Source organism: Astatotilapia calliptera, chromosome 10, assembly GCF_900246225.1.
Source record: "Astatotilapia calliptera chromosome 10, fAstCal1.2, whole genome shotgun sequence".
Classification (NCBI taxonomy): Eukaryota; Metazoa; Chordata; class Actinopteri; order Cichliformes; family Cichlidae; genus Astatotilapia; species Astatotilapia calliptera.
The window spans coordinates 17,030,744-17,058,602 of record NC_039311.1 but is presented as its reverse complement, the minus strand read 5'-3'; the positions used below and the strand labels follow the sequence as shown (position 1 = coordinate 17,058,602).

General features: G+C 41.2%; 3 protein-coding genes across 7 annotated transcripts; 1 reads left to right on the top strand and 2 right to left on the bottom strand.

Annotated features, from left to right (window-relative positions):
* Window positions 1-284: 284 nt before the first annotated feature.
* On the bottom strand, window positions 285-6,485 carry alg5 (ALG5 dolichyl-phosphate beta-glucosyltransferase). The gene is made up of 10 exons (XM_026182846.1): window positions 6,136-6,485; window positions 5,031-5,199; window positions 4,788-4,834; window positions 4,093-4,161; window positions 3,863-3,955; window positions 3,643-3,756; window positions 3,467-3,526; window positions 3,218-3,369; window positions 1,198-1,283; window positions 285-947 (listed from the first exon to the last, which is right to left on the bottom strand). Exons 1-10 carry the CDS (start codon window positions 6,196-6,198, stop codon window positions 832-834), a joined length of 969 nt encoding a protein of 322 aa, XP_026038631.1. The 5' UTR covers window positions 6,199-6,485; the 3' UTR covers window positions 285-831.
* A 1,058-nt stretch (window positions 6,486-7,543) lies between these two features.
* On the top strand, window positions 7,544-10,034 carry exosc8 (exosome component 8). Its single transcript, XM_026182062.1, has 11 exons — window positions 7,544-7,616; window positions 7,966-8,002; window positions 8,090-8,153; window positions 8,235-8,308; window positions 8,399-8,444; window positions 8,538-8,643; window positions 8,750-8,795; window positions 8,887-8,983; window positions 9,131-9,251; window positions 9,365-9,471; window positions 9,855-10,034. The coding sequence occupies exons 1-11, from the start codon at window positions 7,600-7,602 to the stop codon at window positions 9,971-9,973; spliced, it is 834 nt and encodes a 277-aa protein (XP_026037847.1). The 5' UTR covers window positions 7,544-7,599; the 3' UTR covers window positions 9,974-10,034.
* Window positions 10,035-10,087: 53 nt separating this feature from the next.
* On the bottom strand, window positions 10,088-27,469 carry supt20 (SPT20 homolog, SAGA complex component). 5 transcript variants are annotated; one of them, XM_026182045.1, is made up of 23 exons: window positions 27,409-27,469; window positions 27,230-27,265; window positions 26,952-27,077; window positions 25,458-25,584; window positions 25,258-25,361; window positions 24,967-25,083; window positions 24,804-24,857; window positions 24,517-24,656; window positions 24,152-24,308; window positions 20,929-20,985; window positions 20,701-20,778; window positions 18,924-19,093; window positions 18,793-18,825; window positions 18,576-18,687; window positions 18,313-18,418; window positions 16,486-16,641; window positions 15,807-16,119; window positions 15,606-15,721; window positions 15,352-15,407; window positions 14,637-14,750; window positions 12,952-13,042; window positions 12,174-12,262; window positions 10,088-11,051 (listed from the first exon to the last, which is right to left on the bottom strand). In XM_026182045.1, exons 1-23 carry the CDS (start codon window positions 27,409-27,411, stop codon window positions 10,917-10,919), a joined length of 2,490 nt encoding a protein of 829 aa, XP_026037830.1. In that variant the 5' UTR covers window positions 27,412-27,469; the 3' UTR covers window positions 10,088-10,916. The 5 variants fall into 5 exon arrangements, with proteins under 5 accessions (XP_026037830.1, XP_026037831.1, XP_026037829.1 ...); XM_026182046.1 differs by having other exon boundaries at window positions 10,088-11,066; window positions 14,637-14,714; XM_026182044.1 differs by having other exon boundaries at window positions 10,088-11,066; window positions 15,606-15,718.
* Window positions 27,470-27,859: the final 390 nt, after the last annotated feature.

Here is a 27,859-nt window from a genome sequence, read left to right as displayed (position 1 = left end):
ACTGCACATTTCTATCAATTTCTTTCTCTTTCTGCTCAGGATAAATCCTGCCTGTCACTCGGTATCAGCTGGAATAGGCTTCAGCCCAACTGCAACTAAGGTGAGAAAAGCAGTTAAAGGATTGGATTAATGGATGTTTTTCCTCCCATTCACCAATCTGATTACATACTGTAAAGCATGTTGTTGTTTTCATACCATCAGTCATTCGTTGATTCTATTTGACAGCAGTGCAAATTGGAAAAAAAAACAAAAAAAAACAAAGAAAATCAGCAAATTCTGACAACTCAAAATCAATCAAATGCTCATATTTTTTTGAATTAACAACAGTTGTCAGTTACATTTCTGTAGCTCAACCTATTGTTGCAGCTTTGGTTACTAACAATTATCGAGTCATAAATCACTGACTTTTTTATTATTCTTGTTCATGTCATTAAGCCCATCAACCCTACAAAATAAAATTAGTCCTCCACATAACACCACTAAAAGTCCTTCTCGCGGCTGACTGGGCACAACATGATGTAACTTAGTTCAAGGACGAGCCACAGAGATGTTCTGTAACCCATGGCAACAGATTTTTTTTTTTTTTTTTAACATAAGCCATAACAAACAGTAATCAAATAAAAATAAAGGCAGGATCCAGGAGGAAACCACAACTGTGTCATTACTTCACATCCAGTGATGCCTGGAAAGGAGAAGTATTGATACACCGTGCTTTGCTTCTGATTACAGTGAATGATGGACACAGCTGTAACGCTTCCCCCCCCAAACCACCCAAAGGCTCGGTGGCCGTATCATAGGCCGTCTCTATGATACAAGGGCTCGTCTGATTGGCTAATCAGTCTTATGCAACGACTGCAGTTTCCAGGCTCCGGTGATGTAGCGCAGGCGAATGAAAACCAGGTCTCGTCCCATCTGCAGCCAGCTCCAAAATGGTACCAGCTTGGACCCTGTTAGAACAAACCCAGAGGCGCTTCAGCTTCAAGTCGTGCTTTCATAAGACAAATACTGGAAATATGCCTGTGTAGATCAACTTCTACAAATGCCTACAATTTTCAATTATTACAAAAGGTCTAAAAATAAATGCAATCAACCACAAACAGACTTCCAAACACACCCTACAGAGATATTTATAGCCCTCCAGATAGGTGGCATGGTGGGAAGAGACATATTTCATAGAGAGAGAAAAAAAAGTCGTACCTTCTATTTCAGTCCAGTTGACTGCCACCTCAGCTATGGGGATTTTAAAACACTGGGCGATATACAGGAGCTCCACATCAAAAGCCCTGTGAGAAGAAAGTGGATTTAAAGTTCCTGTTTTACTGCAGGTTAAAACCTAAAACCTCACTGTAACTCCATCACCTGTGCTAGGTATAAATCCTCAGGACTTCTTAGTTATTTAGTATTAATTAAGACTGTTTAAATTTCACCAAAAATTCACTTCTTGGAGTTTTCACCAGTTAATTATCAGAAAACAGATGAAAAATCCTTGTGACTAGTGTTTGTTTCTGTTACTTTGTATCGTGGACAGTTTGCTGCTCACCTAACGGCCACTCAGGAGGGCTCTTAGCAAGATGTCTGAACCACCTTAACTGTCTGTTTTTGATTTGAAGGAGAAGCAGATATATTCAGAATCTATTTTAAATTTCTAATGGAGAGCCCAGCAAGCTCATTTCTTTCACTTGTATCTGCACTCTCCTTCTTTTTGGTCTCTACCCACAGCTCATGGCTCTGGGTGAGGGTAGAAACGTGGATTGATCAGTAAATCAACAATTTCACTTTCACACTCAGTGCTCTCTTCACCACTGCAGATCCATCTGTGAATATCCCAATCCACTCTTCCCCCACCCGTGAACAAAAAACACAGGATACTTAAACTCCTTCACTTGGGGCAGCAGCTCATCCATGTCCCCGAGTCAGCGGCGCCACACCATTTTATGCCTGAGAATTGTGGACTCAGACTGCTTAAAGTCCTAATTCACTTTAAGCGTGTGTAAAGTTTATCTGGTTGCAATTTGTAACATGACATAAATGTGGGTCTCAGCCCTGAAAATTCCTCATGACATAGATTTGCCATCCTACAGTTCATCTGGGGTTGAGATGACACTAAGAGTACACCAACTGTAATTCCCTGAGGCATGGATTTTGCACATATAATGTCCACAGCTCCACCGAGACCTTGTACTGCTCATGTGAACGTCAAAGCTCTGTGTAAAGTCTTCTCCAGCACATTCCAAAGAATCTCAGCGAGGTTAAGGTCTGGACTCTGAGGTGACCAATCCTGCTCCCTCAACCACTCTTTGACTCATGAATCCCGGCACTGTCATCTTGGAATACTGTGTGTTGATTTAATTGATGTAACTTTCTGGGTTTAGACCCGACCAACTGAAGCAATTGCAGACATAACAATAATCTTGTACGGTAGGCATCACTCCATCTGCCTCTCCTCTCAACCTGATGTAGTCATCAGGTTGAGACGACTCATCCACATGACCACATGACCTTTTTCCATTGCTCCAGAGTCCAATCTTTATGCTCCATAGCAAATTAAAGCCATTTTCTCAGATTAGCCTCACTGATAAGTGGTTTTCTTAAGGCTATGCAGCTGTTCAGTTCCAGCCCCCTGAGTCCCTTTTTGCAGTGTTCATTGTGCACTTTGCACAATTAAACATAGCCCTGACTTATATATATATATATATATATATATATATATATATATATATATATATATATATATATATATATATATATATATATATATATATATATTTTTTTTTTTCCCTTCTCTTTGCGGCTGAAGTTCAATTTCTTTGAATTTCTGAATAAAAGGACCTGAACAATCACACCACTGCGTTTGGCAACAAGCACACTCGCAGCTCAAAAAGCGCACTTTACTGAATAAACAACGATGTGGAACAAGTGAAGTAACACTATTTTAGCTCAGACACACAGCTAGACGTCGCTCCGGGTCCGGCTCTCTGAAATTATTTCTCTGCCTTCTCAGATGTGGCATCAAAACTTAATTTGACTTTTTCACAATGCGCTCAGTGTGTAATGGCCTTTAGACAAAATTTTCCAGGAATCCCTTTGCTAAACATATGACACATTGGTTAAGATTTGTAAATTTCTGCTTTTAATATAGTCGAGGTGAATGCACATTAGAGCTAATACTTTAAGCTAAGACATCATCATGTGCCAACAGTGGAGGCTGTTTCCTTACCATCGCTCTACATGGAGAGAGGAGAAGGTCTTGAGTGCAGCCTCACGTGTGAAAAGCTTGAAGCCACACTGAGTGTCCTTGATCCCCTTCACGCAAAAGAACCACACCAGGAAGTGGAAGCCATACATAAGGAACGTCCGAAACAAAGACCGCTGCAAAGACACCAAAGTGTGGTTATTTACTGCTCTGAAATTTGTTTTCGAACACTTTTTTTTTTTTTTTAAGCAGAATAAAATAAAACCCTGTTACCTGAGCTACAGAGTCTTTCTCTAGGTGAGCTCTGGATCCACATGAAATTGCCATGTTCTCCTAGATGTGAGAGCAGCACATGAGGCATTAGGCTTGGCCACATTTTAACCACTTTTACACACTTACATATCGAATAAGTGAGACTGAATTTAAAACAGAACAGAACACCATCACACCGGTTTGGGGTTGAGGTCATTGAGTCCAGCCTCCACTTTCTCAATGTCAGAAAACTTTGTGGCTCCATCAGCATCTGCCATCAGAATGACTTTCCCTCTGGAGCTCAGAGTTCCCTTTAAAAGAGATAAAAACAAAACAAAAAAACCAAAGTCAGCTCCAAACTGCTGCTTCAGGGTTCCCATTTGGACACACACTGTAGTCTCACATCTACAATCTCACCATCCGCACAGCTCCTCCTTTCCCTCTGTTCTTCACCAGCGTCAGGACGCGCACTTTATCAGCACTGTACTTCGTAGTGTACCGCAAAGCAACCTGCCAGGACAACACAACAGTGTCCACTCATGAAACCGATCTATACTGGCTGAAAATGTTTAGCTGAGCAAAACGGAGTTGTGCTAAAATAGAAGGCCTGGTTAAATTTGCCCCAAAAAAAGATTTAAAATTATTACCTCTGTGGTTTTGTCTTTGCTGCCATCATCCACCACGATGACCTCATAGGTAAAAGAGGGGTTTTGTTTCTGCAGTCAGAAACAAAAACAGACAAAAAAACAAAAACAGGAGAGACTTGTTTCACAACAGCCACTTTACCCAGATCATTGTTGCCACCTACTGGTAAGTCTGAGAATAACATATCCAGCAATATATGTTTTTGTTTTTTTTTTAAATAATGAACGTTATCCATCATCAGTGCAGACAAAAAGGCACTAACATCAGTTATTCAAGAAACCTAAATACACAAGGTTGCGGAAAAAAAGGAACCAGTGACCAAAAAATGTAAACAAAATATAAAAAAACTAAACAAAAAACAAACTTGAATTGTATCTCTGATAAGATACAACTAATTTAAGGGCTTTCCTGTCATTAAAATTTTTAAACCATCTGTTTATACATAGTTTAGCCTTAAAGTATGTACATTTATTTATTAATAAATGTTCTTAATAAAAACACAGTCCTGATAACAGCCTTTTTTTGTTTGCTCTTTGTGTGTCAGATTTTGATTATAAATAAATATCCCAAATGTAATTACAGTTACTGTTAAATGTGGTAATTGGATATCTGGTGATACATGTCGTTGTATATGCTTTTAAATGTGCTGCTTTTTACTGTAAATATAATTAAGCTTTAATTCAGGCTCTGCACTTACCTGCCTGTTTTCCAAGTACTCCATAGCTTCATCCATCATCACAGGTACTGAAGGGACACACAGTAACACACATATAATAGCAAGTACAACCTACTGCAGGTGCACAGTGACATGACGACTGACTGCACCAACCTGGATGGATTGCACTACTAACGCCTAAGTGAAAACTGTGACTATTTACAGTGTGTGTCTAATGTGGGCATTCATAATGACTGACTGAGCAGAAAAGCAGACTTTACTCACATCGGAGCTCCTCGTTGTAGGCCGGGACCACCACAGAGAGCTCCCTGGAATGGGGATCATGCAGACTGGGGAAGAGCCGCTTCTCTCCGGTGGCGGTGAGAAAGTATTTCTCCTTCTCATGGCGTGTCAGGTCCACCATCCCTGCGGTTAAGTGTGCTATTACGAGCAACTGAAAAGTGAGAAATATGAGAATTGCATTTGATTTACAATTGAATCTTTCTTGTGATGCATTTTGGCCAAACATCTCCAAACCACACAAGTCTTGTGGTTTGTTTAGATCCAAGACTGAAAACCTACGCTTCGCTCCCATGTTGGTTTTAGAGAGAAGACCTTATAAGACTTTCTAGACTCATTATAACATATGGTACATATTTGCTCGCATGCTTTTAGATATAGACCAGTTTCTAAAGTTTTACATTTTAGGATATAATAAAAAAAATAATCTCGTCCTTAGCAGATCTTAAAATTGAGTAAATACAACCTCAGATGAACTACAAAATATGACATAGGAATGCAGAGAGTAATTAGCAGTCAGGTGCCTGCTATTAACTAATGATTAGCAAGTTTGAGCACCTCTATAAAAAAAAGAAAGAAGGATGTTTTCGGTCTGTGTTACCCCATCCCAGGGGTGGAGTAACACAATGCCAAGGAGGAAAGAGATCAACTGTGTCTGTCATCATCAGCTTGCTTCTCTGTGCTAGAGAAGCAATTGGTGGTTTTATATATGCTTTCTATAGTCAATAGGACTAAAGCTCTGAATAAATACCAATCAATACATGACTTATTTACAACCAAAAGATCCGGTATCAGCCAATGTCTAGTTTTTCTGAATTAAATGTCCGTTTCATGCTCAGGTATTTTTTCTGCATGACACTTGACCCCTCTGTTGCTTTAGAACAGAATGAAAAGGAAGTATCATAAAACTGAGGTACATGAACAGGCCTGTAAAAGTCTACAATGGCCCGAGTCAAACACAATGCTCAAGGATAACTTGGAAAAAGTACAAAAGGAAAGATACCCACGCTATCACTGTAACTGTATTTGGGCAACTTCTCCCAAAACAACTTAGCTACAGCATCTCTCATCCAAAGCACTGATTACTCACCACGACGAAAACTACAGCTGCCAGTGCGACGAGGGCTTGAACTATTTCACAGAGGAAATCCATTTTCCATCAGGTTACCTACCCTACACCCACTGACAGACAGACCACCTGCAGGGGCTAGCTCAGAAACTAGCTGGCTTTCTCCTTTCTTTTGCTTTTTGACACACAGCCTGTGCTCTAACTTCCTGGTGTGTCCAAATATATGTACCAAATTACGGGCTTACGATATTATTCAGAAGGTTAAAATGTTAAAAATGAGTCCTTATGTTTCCATTGCTGTGAGGACACTTCACCTAACTCCACTTCCAATCACAACTGAACACAACGACGATACGGAAGTAGTGACTGTTTTTCTCCCACATCATCATATTGGAGGAGGAGAACAACGAGCGGCACAGTACCGCTCGGCGCTGGGGCACACTGCCTCATAGCGGACAGGGGTGGAAATGGTGGCAAGGACTCTCTTTAACATGTACGGTACACAAAGAGAAAAGGGAGGTATAATGCTAGGAAGAATATGATTATTTGTCAAAGCAATAAAGACTTTTCTTCTAGTCCGCAACATTTTGTTGTAACATTTATGGAAAACAGGGCGATCGTGGCTCAAGAGTTGGGAGTTCGCCTTGTAATCGGAAGGTTGCCGGTTCGAGCCCCAGCTTGGACAGTCTCGGTCATTGTGTCCTTGGGCAAGACACTTCACCCGTTGCCTACTGGTGGTGGTCAGAGGGCCCGGTGGCGCCAGTGTCCGGCAGCCTCGCCTCTGTCAGTGCGCCCCAGGGCAGCTGTGGCTACAATGTAGCTTGCCATCACCTGTGTGTGTGAATGTGTGTGTGAATGGGTGAAAAGGAGTTTGCATGTTCTCCCCGTGTTTGCGTGGGTTCTCTCCGGGTACTCCGGCTTCCTCCCACCGTCCAAAGACATGCAGCTTGTGGGGATAGGTTAATTGGATAATCCAAATTGCCACTAGGTGTGAATGTGCGAGTTAATGTGAGTGTGAATGGTTGTCTGTCCCTGTGTGTTGGCCCTGCGACAGACTGGCGACCTGTCCAGGGTGTACCCTGCCTCTCGCCCTATGACAGCTGGGATAGGCTCCAGCGCCCCCCGCGACCCTGAAAAGGAGAAGCGGAAGCGAATGGATGGATGGATTTATGGAAAACAACAACCTGCATCCCAGCAAACAGTCCCCCAATTCCCTAAAGGTCATATTTTGGACAAAAATGATTTTGTAAAACCTATCGGAAATGTTTCCTGAAAATGTCCTACAAGTTCAACAAAAATATAAAAAGAAACTCAATAAATGGCTGGAGTTTATTTACTTGCAGATAGATTTGATCAGAGACGACTATGGACAGTATAATGCTATGATTTGGTTAGAAACGCGTTTGGTTAAACTTTGGTTATGCGCTTCTTCCTACCCGGCTACCGTAGGTCATAGCGCGAACCCACGTGGTTAATCAAAACATCATGGCGGCTGGCTTCAAGTAAGAATATACAAGCTCTCCGTTCTATGTTAGTGAAAATATCACTTTTAGTTTGCTCTGTTTATTTTTTCCTGTACTTACCAGCGGAGCAAATGCATATTTGGTGTTATAATAAATTAAATTATTTATTACACAAAATAAAACGAAAATTCCGGACATCATGCACGTGACATACAGCGCACTTTATTCATTCTTGTGTCACAGCTGTAGTTTATGACTGGCTCAGATATTTGTCATTGACGTGTATAGCAAGAGTACTCGGTCACTCTCTTCGCTGTGCTGTTTCTGACGGAGCTTCTGATGTGTCTGTGCTATGGCTTTCTTTACCGCGTTCCCTTTTAACTTGCAGGACTGCTGAGCCTCTGGAGTACCACCGGAGCTTTCTGGTCAGTGTTGAAAACAAGTTTATCCAACACTTGACAGACAAGTGTTGCTCTCTGGATAGATATGAACTGTTATTTGTTTCTCTTCAGAAAGAAAACTGTCGGCCTGATGGACGAGAGCTGACCGAATTCAGAACCACAACACTGAACATAGGTGAGACTTCCCCACAGTGTGTGTGCGAGAGAGAAGTTTCTGTAACCTACATAGGATTTTTAACTTTATTTCCATGTTTAGGGTCAATTTCCACAGCAGATGGCTCAGCCCTGGTGAAGCTTGGAAACACCACAATCATATGTGGAATTAAAGCGGTAAACACATTTGCTTTTCCTTTTTGTTGTTTTATTTCGTGAGTGTGGACCAGGTTGATGAGTACTCACCTATATCTCCTCCTCCTGCAGGAGCTAACAAACCCTACAGTGGAGGCACCTGGTAAAGGCTACATTGGTAGGTGTAGTAAGAAGTCTTCGTTTTCTCCCATTCTTTCTTTGTTAATTATCTGATATCACATCATTCAAACATTGATGTCATCTCTGTCAGTGCCCAACGTGGACCTGCCACCCCTGTGTTCCTCTCGCTTTCGTCCGGGACCACCGGGAGAGCAGGCCCAGGCTGCCAGCCAGTTTATCGCTGATGTCATTGAAAGGTGCGCGACTTCAATATATGTTAGCTTTTTTAGTTTTTATTTTAAATGAGTGACAGTTTTTAAGCCTGGTGCTGGTTTAACTGAGTTTTTATGTGGCTTTTTGAAGCTCTGAAGTGATAAAAACAGAGGATCTGTGCATCGACAGAGGAAAGGTAAACCCAAGAGTCGCGGAGCTACACTGACACACAATTTGACCTTTAATTATCCAGCCATGGGTACTAAAACTGCGGACTCTTGTTGCAGCTCTGCTGGGTGCTGTACTGTGACCTCATGTGTCTCGACTATGATGGGAACATATTGGATGCTTGTGTTATCGCTCTGCTGGCTGCTCTAAAGAACAGTATGTAAATTTCTACTGTAATGTAAATTAAAAAAAAAAATTAAAATAAGTCCATGTGTCGTAACTGGTAATAATCAGTAGTTGAAACAAATCAGTAGTTTTTCTTTAAGCAGTACATGAACTTAACAGTATCCTGGCTCCTCACAGCACGACTCCCAGAAGTCACCATCAACAAGGAGACCTCTGCACCAGAGGTGAATTTAGAAAAGAGACGTGAGCTTCAGATTCACAAACATCTGGTCAGCGCTTCTTTTTGCATCTTTGATGAGTAAGTTTGTCTAGCCATTATAAAAAAAGAAAAAACCCAAAAAACAAATTTATAATTTCTATTTTTAAGTGACATGTGCTTCTTTTTCTAATCCTGGCCTAATCTTGTTGCAGTTCCATACTGATTGCGGACCCCACAGCTGAGGAGGAGACTCTGTCAACAGCAAACCTGACGGTGGTGACTGATGAGGATGACCGGCTCTGCTCTGTGCACAAACCAGGTGAGAAATAAGTTTGAAGGGATTTGCCTTTCTGAGACTGCATGGTATGTAGCATGAATCTAATTGGGTTGAAGATATTTTGGGCTTATCCCTTACTGGAAGAGCCAAAGCGTGTAGCTGATTTGCCAGATTTAATGCCAATGTCCTTCCTGGCACGATGATTTAGTATTAACACGAAAAAACCATCCTCAAAATACCCCTGTTGTATGAATCAATGCATGTGTAATAGTAACACCAACATAAACTGACGGCTTCAAAATGAACACTCAGGTTCAGTCAACAGAAATTAAAAAAAAAACAACAACAACAACTCAAAAATGCCAAAAAGACATTTTTAACTTAACTGGGAAATACTGTTCTATACATTGCTACTTGTTGCTCAGGTGGGACATCACTGTCAGGAGAGAGGCTGCAGGAGTGTATCAGCCGAGCAACAACACGACAGAGAGAGATCCAGAAACTCATTGACAAAGTTGCACACAGTGTGAAGAAGGCACAATAATGACACTCGGACGATGTTTTTTTTTTTTTTTTTTATCTAAAAGTTGTATTTTTCACTGTCAATATATATTCTTTTTTTTTTTTAATAACAATAAAACTGCTGACAAAGACCGCTTTAAAAAATTATTTCTCAGTGTCCGGAAATGTCTCACACACACACTCAGTTGATGTCTCGTAAGAATATGCTCATGGCTCCTGTACTAATTAAAAGGAAATGCCTTTTCAAAATGTGCTGTACAAAAGCAGGTACACCATCTTGCATGATGATCTTGAGTCCTCGTTTGAGCCCTGTGCTGGGACTGCTTAAAAGAAGAAAGACTTCCAACAGACTGAGAGGTAGAGAGCTGCCCCCAGGCACAATTCCAAGATCAGATTTGCATTTCACATGTAACGGTTACACAGGGAGGATTTGGTGTCGGTACGCTCTGTCGGGATCCGTGCTTAAAGGGCAGTTTCTACCTGCGTCAACCGAGCAGAGGCAGGAGGATCGGGCTTCTCGAGGGGAATCCTCTGAGAATGTGCATCTGCGATCCTCTCAGTTCACAGGGCCTCCATCAGAGACAGCTCTTCCACAACGGAGGGGGGTGGTGCGTTATTGTGGAAGCCCACTACCTACAACAATCCTCTTCTGTGTCATCTCAAAAAATAGCATTAATAATTTTTTTTTTAACTTTAGGGCTCCCTTTTCTAACCCCCCCCCCCCCCCCCAAATCCCCTACGGTGGACACAGTTTTGGTTCTCTCCCAAACATCTGACAACCATTACATACAAATTTGTCAGCTAGAAAAAGACAAACAGAAAAGAGTTTTTTGTGGGGTTTTTCGTTGTTGTTTTTTTGCCTACACTCTCGACAGCGAGGCAGGTAAAGAGCACAATGTGGATCATTCACGTCCTTTTGTGTGTGGATTTGGGTGGGGGGAAGGTTTTAGTGTGATTTAAGTCTTTCATGATTTGGGGAGGGGCTGAGGCGTGCTCCTCTTCCTCTTACTTCTTGGTTGGCTGGCGGTATGGTGCCGTGGCACTCCCCCCTGAGGAGCTGCTGCTCCCATAGCCATTTGCTGCTGCTGCTGCATTTGGTGCTGCAAGAATTGCAACTGTTCAGTGCAAAAAGAAACATGGAAGAAGGACAAAAAAAATAGACTTCAGTATGTTACGACAAATAAGATAATGCAGAAAGAAATAATGATATTGACTTTAAGATTTATGTAAGCATCTCAAGCTCGTTTAACACATGTAAACTGGAATCCCTTGCTAAAACGTCGTCTAGCAGAGTGCCTTGTGTCGTACAACTGGCATGGGTTAGTGAAGCCTGATACATAGAACATACAAGAAGAGTGTGCGGAGAAACACAGGAGAGTGGTTAATGGGTTGCAGAGGGGAAGGAAGAGGAAGGAAGAGATAAGATTTGGGGCATGTCATGTTTTGGGGAGTGAGGCGGGATACAGTCAAGCAGCACCAGTGGCGTCTGGAAGACAAAAATTATTGGCTGTGATCCTGGCATAAAAACAAACAAACAAACATGCAGCTCAGCAAACCGTGCGTTGTGCTCAGAGTAAGCCAGCAACCTCAACTGGGCAAAAGAAAAAAAATCTTAACTCAGATTCATGCTTACAGTGGAACAACTTAATGTCTCTGTCGCAATGCCGTCGGCTACCTTTCAGCGGTCTGTTCCCAGTGACACAGTTTCAGAACCTGCTGCTAAATGGCTGTGCAAGAACATGCCTCCCACTCTGACACTTTGTTAGTTGTTGCCATTGGAAGTGCTGCGAGCTCTGGTGTGTGGGTTGCTGGAAGTACTGGGGCTACTGTGGTCTTTATCAAACAGCATAGTAACCAAACATACAACACAATATGGAGTGAATGGTGTTTATCTATAAAATGTATTTGAAAGAAGATTTTTATAAAAACTTATAATTATTTATTTATTTTAGGAAAATAATACGGTTTATACTAAAACTATCTCCGTATTATATAAAGGTTATGGATGGAAGCTATTTTTAAAATCCATTAACGTGATAAAAATACTAAATCTATATGTCATAAAGCTAGTTTACCTAATTCCCTCACACTTTATGGTGCAGCACAACAGAAGCCTGCAAGATAAATAAAAACAAGGAGAGCTGGTGGAAGCAGGTGTGTCTAATCTCAACAGCTCTTATAAACTCTATATGTGTATATGGATGTTAATGTTGCCGTATTACTTGGATCTGTGGCTGGTGCTGCTGCTGAAGCCTTGGAGAAGGCAGCGGGGGCCCAGACCCGTCCAGCCCACAGCCCAACTGGGACAGCACTAAGGTGGAGGGGAAGGGGAGGAGGGAGACAGGGAGCCCCAGAGGGAAGGACATGATGGCAAGAGGGAAAGAAGCAGCAGAAGAAGGAATGGGGGGGAGTGTAAAGACAGGAAATGAACAAGTGAAAAAAGTAGAATATTTGCGAGGATTAGCGGGAGAGCAGGGGTGAGTTGTGGTTTCAGGAGTGCGTAAACACACACAGAGATGGAAGAGAGAGAAGCAAAAACAAATGTTGCAGGGAGGCCAAAGATAAATGACCGTGTGCGTTGAGTTTTAAAAAGCGCATTATGGAGAAATAGCGTGAATTGGGAGATTCAGGGAATTTAGCGAATAGGGCAAATTGAGAAGAGGGACAGGAGGACAGTGTAGGAGGAAAGACAGAAGGGTGGGGGCAAAAAAAAACAAACAATTAAAAAAGAAAAGAGAAAATGTGGCAGAGAAGAAGGGGAAGTTGAGTCTCTCCTGTCAGATGTTACATGTTCCACTGAGAGGAACAATGGCTAACTTCAACAAAATGGTCATGTTTAGTTACAGACTGAGAGTCCTAACGAACAGTAATTACAGTCATGAATACATTAGTACATCTTATCTTATTAGTACTAGTTAGTGTCACGGTGTCATTTTGTTTAGGAACAGGTTAATGAAGAGAAATGTTTTGCGTGTGTGTGTGTGCTTGTGCGGCTCATACCTGCTGCCTGTGGAGACATGAAGCCTCCCACTCCCAGATTTATGACAGCCGTTTGCTGGTTCCCTAAACTTTGATCTGACCCCTGGTCACTCTATGAAGAAAGTCAAAGACAACACAAGGCTGTCACACACAACTGCCACCAAAGCAGAACATGTGACAGTAAATCACACACATATATGTGGGGCAGGGATAGCTCAGTAGGTAAAGTGGTCGCCCCATGATCGGAAGGTCGGCGGTTCGAATCCACTTAACGGCTACCCTGAGGTACCCCTGAGCAAGGTACCGTCCCTACACACTGCTCCCCGGGCGCCTGCTTAGTGGGCTGCCCACTGCTTCACTGAGTGAATGGGTCAAATGCAGAGAAAAACAAGTAATTTCCCCATGGGGATCAATAAAGTATCCATTATTATTATTATTATATATTTAAAAAACTTAAAAGGGGCAAGCAGTAGTGATTTTGGTTCCATATCGTTAGGAAGTGAAATGTTTTGGCAGTGGTTACAGATTCTGTACATCACGGCCGCTAGACGCCATTCCCTGTTATTCCAATCAGATTTGTTCAAATTAATCTTTTTTAAGATGCAGAGTGTCTCAATAACTATTAAGAGGTGTAAATATTTCGCAACGACTCAAATCCAAGCAGGATTTATCAGGTTCAGTAGTTTCAAATTGTTGTTCTAAAGCCATTATTCATTCGCCTCTTTAGGACTACATTTCTTTTGTATTTGTGACTTTTTCCTAGTCAGTCTGGCATGCAGCCCAGTTACTCCATCACATTAGTTTAATTATAGCCCTTTTCCCATTGTACCTACTCAGCTCAACTCAACTTGGCCTTTTAGAGTTTTCCATTAGTTGGCAGTACCTGGTGTACTTTTGTAGTACCTACTCGCCAATCTGAAAATGTGGCATCAACAGACCACATACAACCGACTGGCCAATCAAGTCCACTGGCGAGTCCTTCCCAAAAATCAAACCCAACATTTTTACAACACAGCAACGAGGGAAATGCCAAAAACCCAGCGTAGTACACCATCATCTCGATATCCTCCATTGCTGTGTTGTGTCGCATTAAAATGACGCCATGGGACTTTTGGCTGTGTTGCTATAATGACGGAAAACCCATTGAGATGGCACTCAACTGTAATGGAAAATGAATGAAATTGAATAGAGCTGCGTTTAATCTAAAATGGTGGCTTGGATTTTTGTGAAGGAGTCGCACTCATGACTCATTGAGTGATGCCACTGATTGGCCAATCGGTCGCATGAGATCTGTTGATGCCACATTTTCGGATCGACTCAGATCGCTTGGATCCCTGGGCTGAATAAGTACTAAAAAGTACATGGCAGGTACTGCCACCTAATGGAAAACCCTAAAAAAACCAAGTCGAGTCAACCCGAGTAGGTTCAAGTGGAAAAGAGGCAGTACAGCGCTCCCTTTAAAACCATGCTAGTTTTCTCAGTTCACAGGTATGAATAGTTTTTGTATTCTATATTTTTTTAATAGGTGTGCCTAAGCTAACTAACTAAATGATGCCAAGCTACACATCTGTGAAGATGGACACTAAACATGACCAAAATCAAACCTCTCATATTTATTAGAAGATCATTTCTAACATCCCTCTGTTGCTGTAATTTAATTAAGATGTGTTCTTCTATACTATGAAAATATGGTGTTTGAGTCTCACCGTCTCCCCCCCTTGCTGCTGAGGACTGGAGGTGGCTGACTGACTCTGCTGTGGGGAGAACTGAGACAGCTGCTGCTGCTGCAGAGAATTAAAGATGAGAGGACCAGTGGGGATCTGAAGATGTAAAATACACACACCAACGAACAAAAAGTGGTGGAATAAAACACAGGGAAATGAGGATGAAGGACAGAGGGAAGGCAGAGGGAAAGGAATGATGCACACATAACCAAAAAGGGAGGAAAAAGGAAATGGAGCGTTAACAAAGAGATCGGCACTGATCATTACTACTATCAGACTAACAGAGCTACAAAGGACTATAAAGGGAATGGCACAAGCAGTGATCCTCAAACAGGCTGTGTCTGCATTCAGATTACATCCTTTACTTCTTCTGCTGCTATTCCTCTAGCAAAAAAAACCTTTGCTAAGAGACTCTTAGCAGTTCAAGAGGTAAAGGGGGTAAAAATGTTATAAAGCTAAGTTGTTGTTCAGGCCAGGACATTGCATAACAAAAGATGCATGCCCCTTATTGCACTAAAGCACTTTCAAGGGTTTACACTACATTGCATATGCAATGAGGTGTGGGGAAATTTAAGCTGCTGATTTCACTATTTCAGGTGTGCCAACACAGGTGAAGATCAGGACTAAGTCACTATGCCAAACAAATACCCAGTGCATGCTACTGAAAGTGTGTTAAGACTAAACTGTAGAGTCATACCTGGAGTAGGTTCAGAGGTCTCAACCCAGCATTGCTATTCAGGCCAAAAGGACTCCCTGGAAAACAAATCGGAGTTACCACGAAACAGCGAGACAATCAGGGCTTTATCTTATCTCTTCTAATGTCATTAGACCCAGTCTTTTTTTTTTTTTTACTGGACAGCTACACTCTCTAGAACGGGATTTAATTAAAAAATAACTCTGTAAATGTAATGCAAAGGTAATAAAAAGGGGGGCATAACTATGGAATCTTACCCGCCTGTGCTGCAGACTGCATGGTAGGCATCAACCCTCCAGTTGGCAGGATTCCACTCAGGTTTAAGCCTGTGCCCAGCATGGGATTGGAGCCACTCATCAAAGCCTGAGGACTGCTACACAGACAGTACAAGATCATTATTAAAAGTGACAGTGATCAGCAGGTGCTATGTGGCATTCGAGACAGTTTAAAATTATTACCAGACTGAGCTGACCACGTTGATGAAATTGAGCCCTGCTGGATTGGCCATGACCTGTGACGATGTGGTTCCTGTGGTGATGGATGTACCCATGGTGGGCAGGGGAATGGTCATGACGGGCAGCGTCTGGCTTAAAGCTAGCGGCTGTTGGGTAAAAGGCGTGAGGAGGGCATTCTGTGACTGGTTCTGAACCAAGGGAGGGTCTGAAGGGGTAGGGGTCACTGAGAGAGGAGCGGAGAGGGCATCAGGGGGGTGAGGGGTCGAGCATGGCGTATTGGTAGGCGTTGGGGTAGATGGCTTGGGGGTTCCCGATCCTGAAAGGGGGAAAGAGGGCCAAAATAGTACAACACTTTAACAAGACACAGTACTTTTCAGTCAATTAAAATCCATTATTAAAACTAAATTTAAATTATGAGGCACTAGTTATACCAAAACCTGATCCCCCTTTTAATGTCAATTTGCGTGACATCTTAGTTAATCCTTTGATAATACTTCAGAGAATAGGGCTTGCAGTTGTCCAGTATTATGTGTATTTGCTAAGCTCCCAATATGTTACTGTTTTTCCATTTTTGTCAACATAATTTATGAGAATATGTTCAAAAACTCCAAATTGGGAAAATTCAGAAGCTTAAAGCAGATTTAAAACATTCCAGAATAACTAATCGGACTCCAGCACTCACTCTGATTGGATCCCATTGGGGAGAGGGAGGCAGGTGACAGCAGGCCCACCTGGCCCAGCTCCATTGAGTGCTTTCTGTTCAGAGACTGGCTTTTGGCTGGAGGGGGTGTAGGACACTTAAGTAGACCACTGGTGGTTTGTGAACTATATGGATTACCTGAAAAATAAAGACATAACATATTTATAATAGAGATGGCACGATACCACTTTTTTATGTCCGATACCGATACTGATATCATAAATTTGGATATCTGCCGATACCGATATAAATCAGATCTAGCGTATTTTATAATCAATAAAACGTTTTTTTAATATCTTGCTGCTTTTTGTGTAAGTTCGTACTCAAGTTTAAAAAACAAAACAAAACTAAATCTATTCTGTTATACCTGTATGCAAAAAATACACTGCACCCAAAATATTTCATAGTTCAGCAATACTGATGAATCTAATAAACTTAAACCCTACACCATCCTCCCTATGCTGGTATTTTAAAGAGTAATTCGTGGAAATACTAAGCAACCTAACTAATAGGGTTGCCAACTCCCAGCAAAAAATATAAAAAAATAGGAAACCACCTCCACCTCATAATGCTTAATTGACATAATCGACTTTCATTTAATGCACGTGAAAAAAGAAAAGAAAAAGAAATGCACAGAAATCAATAATTTTTCTACAATAATTAAATAGATTCAACATCTTTCTTCAACAGAATTGCAGACTGCACAGATGGTACCTTCCCAAAGGAAAAATTACTGTAGCTTACTAGGTTATAAATTGGACATAATAGTTCCTATATACAATAATGGATTTCTGTACATTTCACATCAGATGAAAACATTGGTTGTAAGATTCAGATAATTATTTATTAAAAGTTAGACATAACAATTAGAAAGAAAACTATGTCTTTGTGCCCCCCCTTCCCTGTTAATGTCCTACCAGCCGTCAGCTACGTAGAAAAGGATCCTGGTGTACAAAGTAATATTAAATAAATTTTAACAACAGATTATCAAGCTTCAACGTGCTGCTGTTGTTTATCCGCTGGTTTCCTCTTTCTGGTGCAAAGTGGGCGATAAACTAACAAGAGAGACGGACTCGCGACAGAAAAGCCGATCAGCCGATCATTGATCAGTTTCATGATTGAAGTAGCAGCAGGAGAGGGAGGGGGAGAGAAGAGGCAGTCGCTCCATATATCGGTTGTTAAGCTTAACGTGGGAATGCTTTACAAACATTCAGAGATGAACTTACACACTTAGTTTACTTCTCTGGGACAGCTTTCTCAGAGATTAAATGCTGGTTTGGAAGCACGTAGCGAGTCTCCAAATGTTCAACCAGACCGCCGACAGGTCGCGCAGGCCACAGTTGCTCTATCACGTGATGTATACGGCTCCGACGTGCTAAGGTTATGAGCTCGGTTACGTTATGTCGCAGGTTTTGTGAGATGCTTTTGTGATATTGAATGGATCAGATTACATTTTGTATTTCTCTCCGATATCCGATCCAGTAATTTAGGTCAGTATCGGACCGATACGTAATATCGATCGGTCCATCTCTAATTTATAATACTCTTTTCCAAAAAGAATGCACTATTAGAGCAGATCTGGTTCCACCTTTGCTGAGAATGACCTTGAACAGACTCAGAAACATGTTTGCAGTGCACTTAATGCCTCTCTTATAATGCAACTTAATTATCCTAAAGAATCAAACTATCAGATTTGCCTGCAACCCTTTTTTCCCTTCAAAGTAGCACACAAATACGGGGTGTTTTTAGCCACTAATTAAGGATTTGTGTGACGTCAATGAACAATCGCACTAGAAGTAGAAGTTGTACCTGAGGAGCTGCTTCCTGATCCTGACGGCAGTTTGATGGGAGGGGGCCGGTGCTTCACCCCTTTTCCCAACAGAGAAGTCTGGACCAGTGGAGAAATACCATCACCCTGCGTGTGACAGTTAAACCTGTTTTTTAGCCGCACTGCATAACAAGAGTAACCCAAAAGTAATGTTCTCATCTGCACTAATTCCAAATCACCAAATATTGATTAGTTTGACACATCTGAATCTCCCAGGCAAAGAAGTATGAATCTTCATGTTTACCTCATCTTTGCTAGGGGAGGGAGGCCCCTGACCCATGTTGCCTGAGTTATGGGACACTTTGACCTGACACTTGACGTCTCTCTCATACACTCCTTTGTACTGAGTAAGAAATCTGTTAAAAAGACAAAAACCTTGCATCACACTTTCTAACACCAGATCCCTAAAAAGTCTGTATGAATGAATGAATTTCTGAAGAGCAGCCCACAATGTGACTTACCGGTCCGCATCGATCTTTGAACCTATGAGGAAACTGTGAATGACACACAAAAAACGATGAAGATTAATTTAATCAAAGCAGCATTTTAAATTCAGTTTAATATAACCAGTTTGTCTTAAAGGTGTCCTTACGGAGGATGTATGAGCTTTAGGTCTGGACTGTCGTCCTCTGCTTTTGATTCTTTAGCACAGTAGATCTTCCCGTACACAAGCGGGTCTCCCATTGACTGGAAAATAGAAACCTTGGTCCTCTGAGCTTGGCCCCCAACTTCACACTCAAATGTGTAGTCATCTACAACTTCCTGTGTAAGGAAAAAAAAAAAAATAAGAGGACAAAAAAATCTAATGACAAGAACACCTTAAATGGATGTGTGCAGTGACATTATATTTTTGTGCAAAATTTAGCAACTAAGTATTGTAATCATACAGTCCGTATATTTAATGTATGGTAGAACTACCTGTAGCATCTTCAGTTCCAATGCTACAGTCACAATAGAAATTGTAGATACTGGGAGAATAGTATTGCTAACTTGGTTTATATAAATATTTTGACTTTATATAATATTAACACATTAAGACATATTGAGAAGAAGCAGAGGTTGAAGAGAGTTGGGAGTAAGCAGTCTTTAATGTGGATATTAAAAGACACATTCCCTGTATTGAGCTTCAATTCTTTAACCTTCAGGCGACCAGATGACCCCAACTTCAAATTTATATTTGCCATTATCATGTTTTTAATGGTAAAATGTTACATGCCACATGTTTAACAATCTACTTCTCCAACGTTTTTTCCCCATTTTTAAAACAGAAACTAACCGATTGTTGTAGCAAAGGATAATGGAAACTAATGTGGAGTCATAATTTATGACTTTATATTTTAGTGTAATTTGTTGGTAATTAAGCTTCTGAGTTTTTTGTTTGTTTGTTTTTTTACACAAAATATTTTAAATGCAACACACTTCAAATATGATGCATGTCTAGATTAAACAGAAGCATGGGGACAAAGGCTGAACAAGACCCTGATGAACAAGTATTGCCTAAACAAATGAAAAATTGATGTAAATTTACTTGTAGAATTTGTGTGTTTTTTTTTAAAATTTATTTTATTTTATCACATAAAAATGACTGAAAACCATCATTAATCATATCAGAAAATTTTAGCAGATTTGTGACGGACAAGGAAATAGTACAAGCAACTGGATGTATTTAAAAAACACAGCATAAAAAGGTGACAGTAACAACCTCAGCTCGGTCATTTTATTCGTCAGTCCCACAACATTAAAAGTGGGACAACCTCCTTGTGGATAGGGAAAAAAATCAGTGGTTATCTGTGGACTGCATAATTTTTTTAAATTTATTTTTGCCCTTGAAGACCAATTGCAAGTAGCTGCACCATAGTTATCTCAGTTTTTTAGAGACTGGTTGCCTCCCACCATGTATCCTGTGCAAACACTTTGCAATTGCAAAGGCTGCTTGGTGGGAGAGATGTCTCTAAACACCTGTGGTCTGACTCGGACTGACTGCTATCACTCTCAGACAAATTGGAAAAGATTAGTATATAACTGCCGCCTCATTTACAAATAGAAAAGAATTGGAATCAGTCTGTGCCAGTAAGCTCAACTTATCTGTGACATCTCTTTGCAATAGGAGACTCGGCTCAGCTGGTTAAGTAAATGCATAAAACCAAGTTGCAGAGCACCTTTATCACTTTCCAGTTAAGCTGCCATCCTGCAGAAACTGTGTCACTATTTGTGAAAGAACTACACTGTAGAGTGTGAGAATGTAAATGTTTGCTTTTCTTCCTTTAAAGAAATAATTACCATTTTAAACAAACACTCCTTGCTTATTTCTGACAGCAAACAGCCATTAATGATCTCAACAATGTAAGGTTATCTGCTGCAAAACTTACCTCAGCAGGCCAGATCACAGTTTTATGTTCAGAGCTTGCCAACTGCAAAGACCTCTCAACCACAGCGTACTTTTCCACCTAAATCAACATACATATAAAACTGTCTGTTACAGGATGCAAATTTCATTGCCAAGCAATCACTTGTGTGGTATTAAGTGTTTTTGTTTTTTTTTATAAGTAGTGTTGGATCAAGTATTTAAGTGTGGGTTTTATAAAAGAGCCACTCACATCAATTTCCTTGGGCACAGTTAGTTGGCAGTTGTTCTGCTTCCACATGTCAACACACTGCAAGAGATGATAGTTGACAAGCCAGAACAACAGGAAGAAAAACAGGAGGTGTTAGAGAAAATCTGTGAGAATTAAGTGACGTGAGATTTTTGTCAACGATAGTTAACGGTAAAGAGGAACACACCAGAGTACTGACACACCAACTTGTTTTCACCTATTGTTCTAATGACTCCCTTTGGGTTTAGTCGATAATTTAGAAAGATGTAAATAGACAAAAAAAATGGGATCTGTGCTTTGGGACACAGTGAATAGACCCGAGATTTTACCATGGCTGTTATGCAAAGTAACATCATCTACAATTATATTGTCATAACAAACAGGCGAATGATTCTCATTTACGAAAACGTCTGCCAAATTTATGTGTCACGTTTTCATGTAAAACTGTAAATGATCACAAAAGTATCAGCTTTTAGAAACATTCAAAAACACAGAAAGTGTCAGTGAGATAGAAGCTCATCCAGCTCGTGAGCCATCACAATTCAGAAGTGATTGTGCAGAATTAAGGTTATAAGTTCTGTTGTCACTGATTGGCTGTGTAATCTAACGAGGATTTAAATCCACTAAGAAATCAAAGAATCTTACAAATAGTCATATCCAGAATTATTAATTATTATTCTTTCACTAAAATCTGACAGATCAAGGAGGAGTAGCAATTCTTGTGAATTGTGGAGGGATGGAACAGACAGATACCTCACCGTTGAATAAACTTATAGGGCCATTGACTGGATGAGCTAAAAACAATTAATGCAGCAATCAAATTGAAACAAATTTTTGGCATTTATCTTAACTCTTCTGTACAAAAGGTCAGATATCCTTGAGCTATATCTTCCCAATGAAGCAGAAGATGCTCATATTGGTGCCACAGCAACTCTGTTATAAATACGGCTGTACCTCGAATTTCCAGGTCAGTGTTACTTTTTTTTTTTTTTTTTGCCTGTCCCATTTGGTTCTTTAGCCGTCAGAATTGTTGTCTGAAGACCAACAAGGATACCCAATGGATTTACTTTGCCAAATGGATCATCACGGCCTTGCCGTATTGGTCCATTTGATCAACCTTTGTTGTTATTATTTATTTTATTTTATTTTCAGTTGTTACAGACGGGGCAGACATGAAAGAAAGAAAGATGAAGGAAAAGAAAAACAGAAGGGAAGCGGGACAGTGAGAAAGGGTACTTAAAAAGAGAAAGAAGAGGAAAAAAAATCTCCTGGGTCACCTGTTGAGAGAAAAAGAAGAGAAAACAAGCAAAAAAAAAAAACAGCAACATCAATCTAGCTAAGTGTAAACAGCAGTAAATACTAAATGTTCAATGTTGTTGTGTAGCAAGCAGGACCGACAGCGCACAATGTGCTTGGAAATAGCAGCCAATAAAGGTGTAGTTTATATCCCTCCTCTGCACCCTGGTGACACACCCGCACCCCAAGGCCCTACTTGTGTGGGTGGGTGTGTTGGAACAGGAAGAGGGAGGCAGCCGGGGATGGGGAGGAAAAGAAGGGAGGAGCAAGATGCCCCTCCCTGGGGCCAGCTCCCCCGCTGACCCCAGTAGGCACCCCCGTCCTTCGGCACCCACCAAGGCAGGGGAGCCCAGGCCCATCCAGATTGGGGCCTACGGCAGCAGGACCGCCCAGCTCCACAGGACCCGGGGCAGCCCACCTGACCCCACCGCATAGGAAACTGTACCCACCCTAACATTCAATCATCTCCCAGACTGCACAAGACAATAGACACCCAGGTTAAGTTTATTCTCCACCTCTCCTATGACTCTCCCCCACCTGCAGAGTGGACAAGGATGGAACAAACTCCCTGTCAGTTGAAGAGCCCCCTAGTTAGGCCGATGCGCCAGAGGCCCCCTGCGCCAGGGCTAAGCCCCCATGCACCCACCCGCCCACAACCTCGGCCCCCAAGGCCCAGCCAGAGCCCTAGCACGGAGGCGAAGCACCCATGAACCCCAAGCCCCCACGCCTGCCCCGCATCCACTCAGGGGCAGCCAGGCTACCAGACCAGTAACCTACGTCCGCCAGCACAGACCCTCCCCCAGCCCTGCTGCACGCAGCCACAAGGAAAACACCTTGGTGCAGCTACTTGCAGAAAAGGTCAGTGTTACTTACTAAATGACATAGTTACAGCGGGAAACGCAGCATCAGAACTAACTGTGCTGTCTTTGAGAAGGGCTTTCTCAGAGTCAATCACGCGTAGCCTAGAGGCTACCAAAGCCTCCAGTGGATGTAAAATACTGCACCAACAGTGCTAACAAGACACATCATATTTCTCCCATATTAGGTTCTCTTCATTGGCTCCCTGTTAGAATTGAATGAATTGAATTTAAAATTCTTCTCCTAAAATACAAAATCTTGACCAATCAGGACCCATCATATCTTAAAGGCCTCTTAGTATCATGCTATCCCAAAAGCACACTTTGCTCTCAAACTGCTGGCTTACTTGTAGTTCCTAGAATTCCTTAAATTAGAACAGGAGACAGTGCCTTCAGCTATTACGGCCCTCTGCTGTGAAACCAAATCCCAGTTTGGATTCAGGCCCTCACCTTCCACGTAACCTGATGTGTACCTCCCGAGAAATGCAACCACACTTGGGGCTGACGCAGCATGACTGGCGCGGATTATGGCATATGTCTAAGAGGGGATTGCAGTTACACTGCAAGTTACAATGTTACAACGTAGATTTCCTGCATGTAGATTTCATAGATTTCAGACTAATGCCTGAACTAAAGCACAATTCAGGCATTCGTCTGTGTTTAGTTTTATCTCCTTTTTCGCTCTCTTTGCTCCCTGACCCTGATTCTGCTGGAGGCTTCTTTAAATATTTCCTTCCAATTGTCCCAATTTCTTGATCATGAGGGGGATTGCCTCATTGTTGGGGTTTCCTCTTGAATACCGCAAGGTCTGTAACTTGTGATTTGAAGCGACATAAATAAACCTGAATTGAGGGGCATGGCATAAAAAAATGGATCACCTGCATCCATTATAATAACATGGACCCTCAGGTTTTACACAAACTTGTGGAGTACATACTGTTAATAAAGCCAAATGGAGGAGACAAAATACAAGGAGATACAAATATAATCTATAATAAAGTAGTAGTAGTCCCAGTTCATACTTTTGGACCTTGATATATACTCTACAAACTGTGTGGATGTTTCCCACTTACGTTTCCGATCTTTGAGATCTTCAGGTCTATGACAGGCGCGGGTTTCCTCTCTTTTCTTCTCTGTAGGTAGTCGTAGAGTCGTAGCTGTGGTGGTATGGGAAGGTGGGACAGCTCCTGCTGCCTGTTCAGTGCAGCCCGAGAGTGCCTCTTGAAACACCTACAAAGCAAACAATTAACGCGTGTTAACAAAACCAAGGTCTTTGCTTCATTTATTGGCTTTTTTCCTTTATACAGTCACAGAGCTTGCACTTCCCTGCCTTCAATTTCACAAAATAAACATCCGTAAATGAGATCTTTATCCTGGCATAACCGATTTCACACTGAGCTGGCTTCAACCTAGATGAGCATGAGAGGGTATTCAATACCGTTTCATGGAGCGAGTGTTCATTTTCTGTTTGTTGTAAAGCAGGCGGTTAGCTGTGCAAGTAACAGAAATGGAGGGGTCCAGGCACAGAGGTTCAGCTGTAGCCAAAATCAACTGACTTTCCAACTGCAGTTTGTCATCCTAAAGCAAAGAGAAAGGACATGTTACAGAAAACACCTGAGCCTGGAAAATTCTGGGATGGAGCACCACACTAGTAACTCCAAATGCACTTTAAATGAAAACACACAACTACATGTTTCAGATAAAACATACTGAACAATACTTTACCTGTGTCCACTTGTGGTGGTCACTGGTCATGGCATGGACATCACAGATGAGAGTCTGCAGGGAAACAAAGTTGTTATGAATATAATGTAAGTCAGATTTATTGTGCTAAAGATCTAATGTGGTTTTCCACTCATGCCTCCTCATAATCTTATTCTGTCTTTACCTGCATGGTTGGCCGCAGTAGGATATGTCTGCTCTGATAGGTGGGAATCTTGGTATTACCAGACTGCCGGTAGTCTCTGACCTCTACTATTACACAGCCACAGTGGAAGATGTTCACCTGACACACAAAGCATGACCGAGAGGTGGTTACAAACACAGGGAGCTCATTAATCAAAATAGAAACCTTACATGGTTCTTAGCTCTTTATATATTTAAGCAGAAATGTGACACTTTTGCACCATCTTTTGTTTAAAATGATTGGATTTCAAAATGCACCACGCTTGCACACAACCTGTGATTTCTCCAACAAATCCACCAAAATAGGAGGCAACTCCTCAGCGTCGAGGTACTCCAGCAGTTCTCCTTCTTCATATGGCAGGCGAATGGTTTCAGAATCTAGAAAGTAACACAAACATGCAGGTGAGACAACTGCAGCACAAAGAGCCAAAAAACAAAACCCAACGGTCAATGTAATGATCTAACTTGACTTACCAGATCCATTTTTGCCCCTGAGCATTAAAGAATAGCCTTCATTCCCAGGGTACAGATTGACCACCAGACATGATACAGACTCCTGAGACACCAGCTTCTCCAGTAGATTCACATTCCTCCTCAAATTCTTCAGAGAGACAGCAAATGAAACACACAAAAGGCAAATTCTCCTCATTAGAAGCACAAACCTTATTAGTTATACCTGCTTAATGGCATTTAAAAAAAAAAATTTTCTTAAAAAAAAAGAAAAAAGATATTTCTCTTGTGGCGAGTGCTACAGAACCAAGGACTCCTCGAAGTGAAGCCTAAGATGCCGCCCCCCCCCCAAAAAAAAGAAGAAACATGTATACAGATTAGCAGCAGTGTCTCTTTCCAAAGAAAAAGAAGAAAATCCACAAACCTTGTCATAAGCAACTTAACATAGGGTCTATTTTACCTTTCTTTCTTTCTTTCTTTCTTTTTTTTCCTTCAATGAAAAAGCAAGCATGCCACTAGGGAGGACGACTCCGTAAATGATTATATCCTGTCATGCTGTTACTGGCAATAATCTCTTATCACAGCTAGATATAGACTTCCTTCTTCAAAGTTATGTAGTGAATGTGGTTAGTTAGAGGGAAAGTAGTTCCTGCAAGAGGCTGCTGAACAACATTTTTTGTTGTTGTTTTTTGAACAATTGGTGGGGTTTAGGTTACGATTTATTTGAGAAAAGACATCTTAAAAATCTGACAACTCTCATCAAAACAATCGAAACAACAAAAGAAAAAGTATGTCAATCTATTCTTGAACAAATTGTCTCTCTAAGAGAATTTTTAACCAACAATTTTCCTCCCCAGTGGCATGACAATTTTAAATAAAAAATACACAAATAAAATAAAAGGTACTTTGAAATGCTCCCTTATTCACAAGAGGTTGCCACAGCAGGTAGCATGTTGGATTTGGCAGATCTTTACGCTGGATGACCTTCCTTGCTCAGCCCTAAAGAAATCTGTGTCTACTCCCCAGATCAAACCAAGAATCTTTAACTTGTTTGGCAAATTTGTGAAGCAGTAATATACAGATCCATTAATTTATAAAAATGATAGAATGTGTATTCTCCAATGAACAAATACGAAAACCAATTTAGATATTCCTGAGCTAATGTTTATAATACTTTAATAAACATGTACATGCTTATTCCTATATTATTTAAAGATAATAATGTGAGTTATGTCACGTTAATTCAGCAGGTTTCGCAGTAAACAAAAGCAGGAAGCAACTGTAAGTTCTGGATCCACAAGTTACTGGGGTAAATAACTGTTACAAAATTGTTGTTTCTCTAACTTTACTACAGCTAAAACGTGTTTGTGCAGGTGACGGGAAACAAAGCGGTTTTGTGTCGCAAACAAAAAAAAAATCCACTTTTTCCAAATCATTCCCCAAGCTTGGTTTTAAGTAAGGTTTTATTAGATCCAGTAATTACCAAGTAACAAGTGAGTCATGGTGCATAACACAAACCTTTAACTCTGGCTCTTTCTCACATTCCTCTATGTAGAGCTCATAGAGCTTCTGGTACAAACTCTTCCTCCCGCCAGATGAAATTCTTCGTTTGGCTGGTCGTTGTCGAGCACTTTCAACAATGTACTGAATAACAAATAACACACGCGTTATTAATGAATAATGGGGCAGGAAAGAACTTAATAACACGATGAATAAATTGTGCTTCATGTTTCTGAGTACATAGTTTAAATTTATTTCAGAGCAAAAAAAACAACAAAAAACAGTGGTTATATTACCTCCGCTCGATCCAATGCATATTCCAAAACTTGTTGCTTTGGGGGATAAAATTAAAGTGAAACAGATCAGCAACAGCTGGAAGTCACAGACCAATAGAGATCGGAATCTCACATGAAACACTACAGCAGGAGTCCTTTGTCTATGTAGAGATGAATGAACTGACAGAGATTAAACTTACCATTGTGGTCCACCGCCAGCTACGAGCTGAGTGACGGTAGACGATGCTGTCCTTTCTGACCCACACTGTCACCTTCCTAAAGTGACCATTCACAGCCTGCACGGCAACACAACAGAGGACACGCAGGCAGCGTGAAGAGAAAACAAAAACACAGATTACTGGTACATTCATAGAGATGCACTCAGTGTGTTGCTGGCACGCTGGTAAGAGAGTGCTGATGCCAAATCATCCAGCTGACACTCAGAGATGCCACACACAAGCAGCTGCAAGGACCGAGGAGCCAAACTGTTCCATCTAAGTACTTTTACCATTAGCTTATATTTTAAAATGCAATAACAAAGTAAACGTGACCACACGATGTGTCAGAGTTAATACAACAAAACGGCAAAGGTTAGTGAACTCTGGTGACTGTGAGCCCAGCCAAGAGAGAGCAGCTGAATAGCAAGAACTC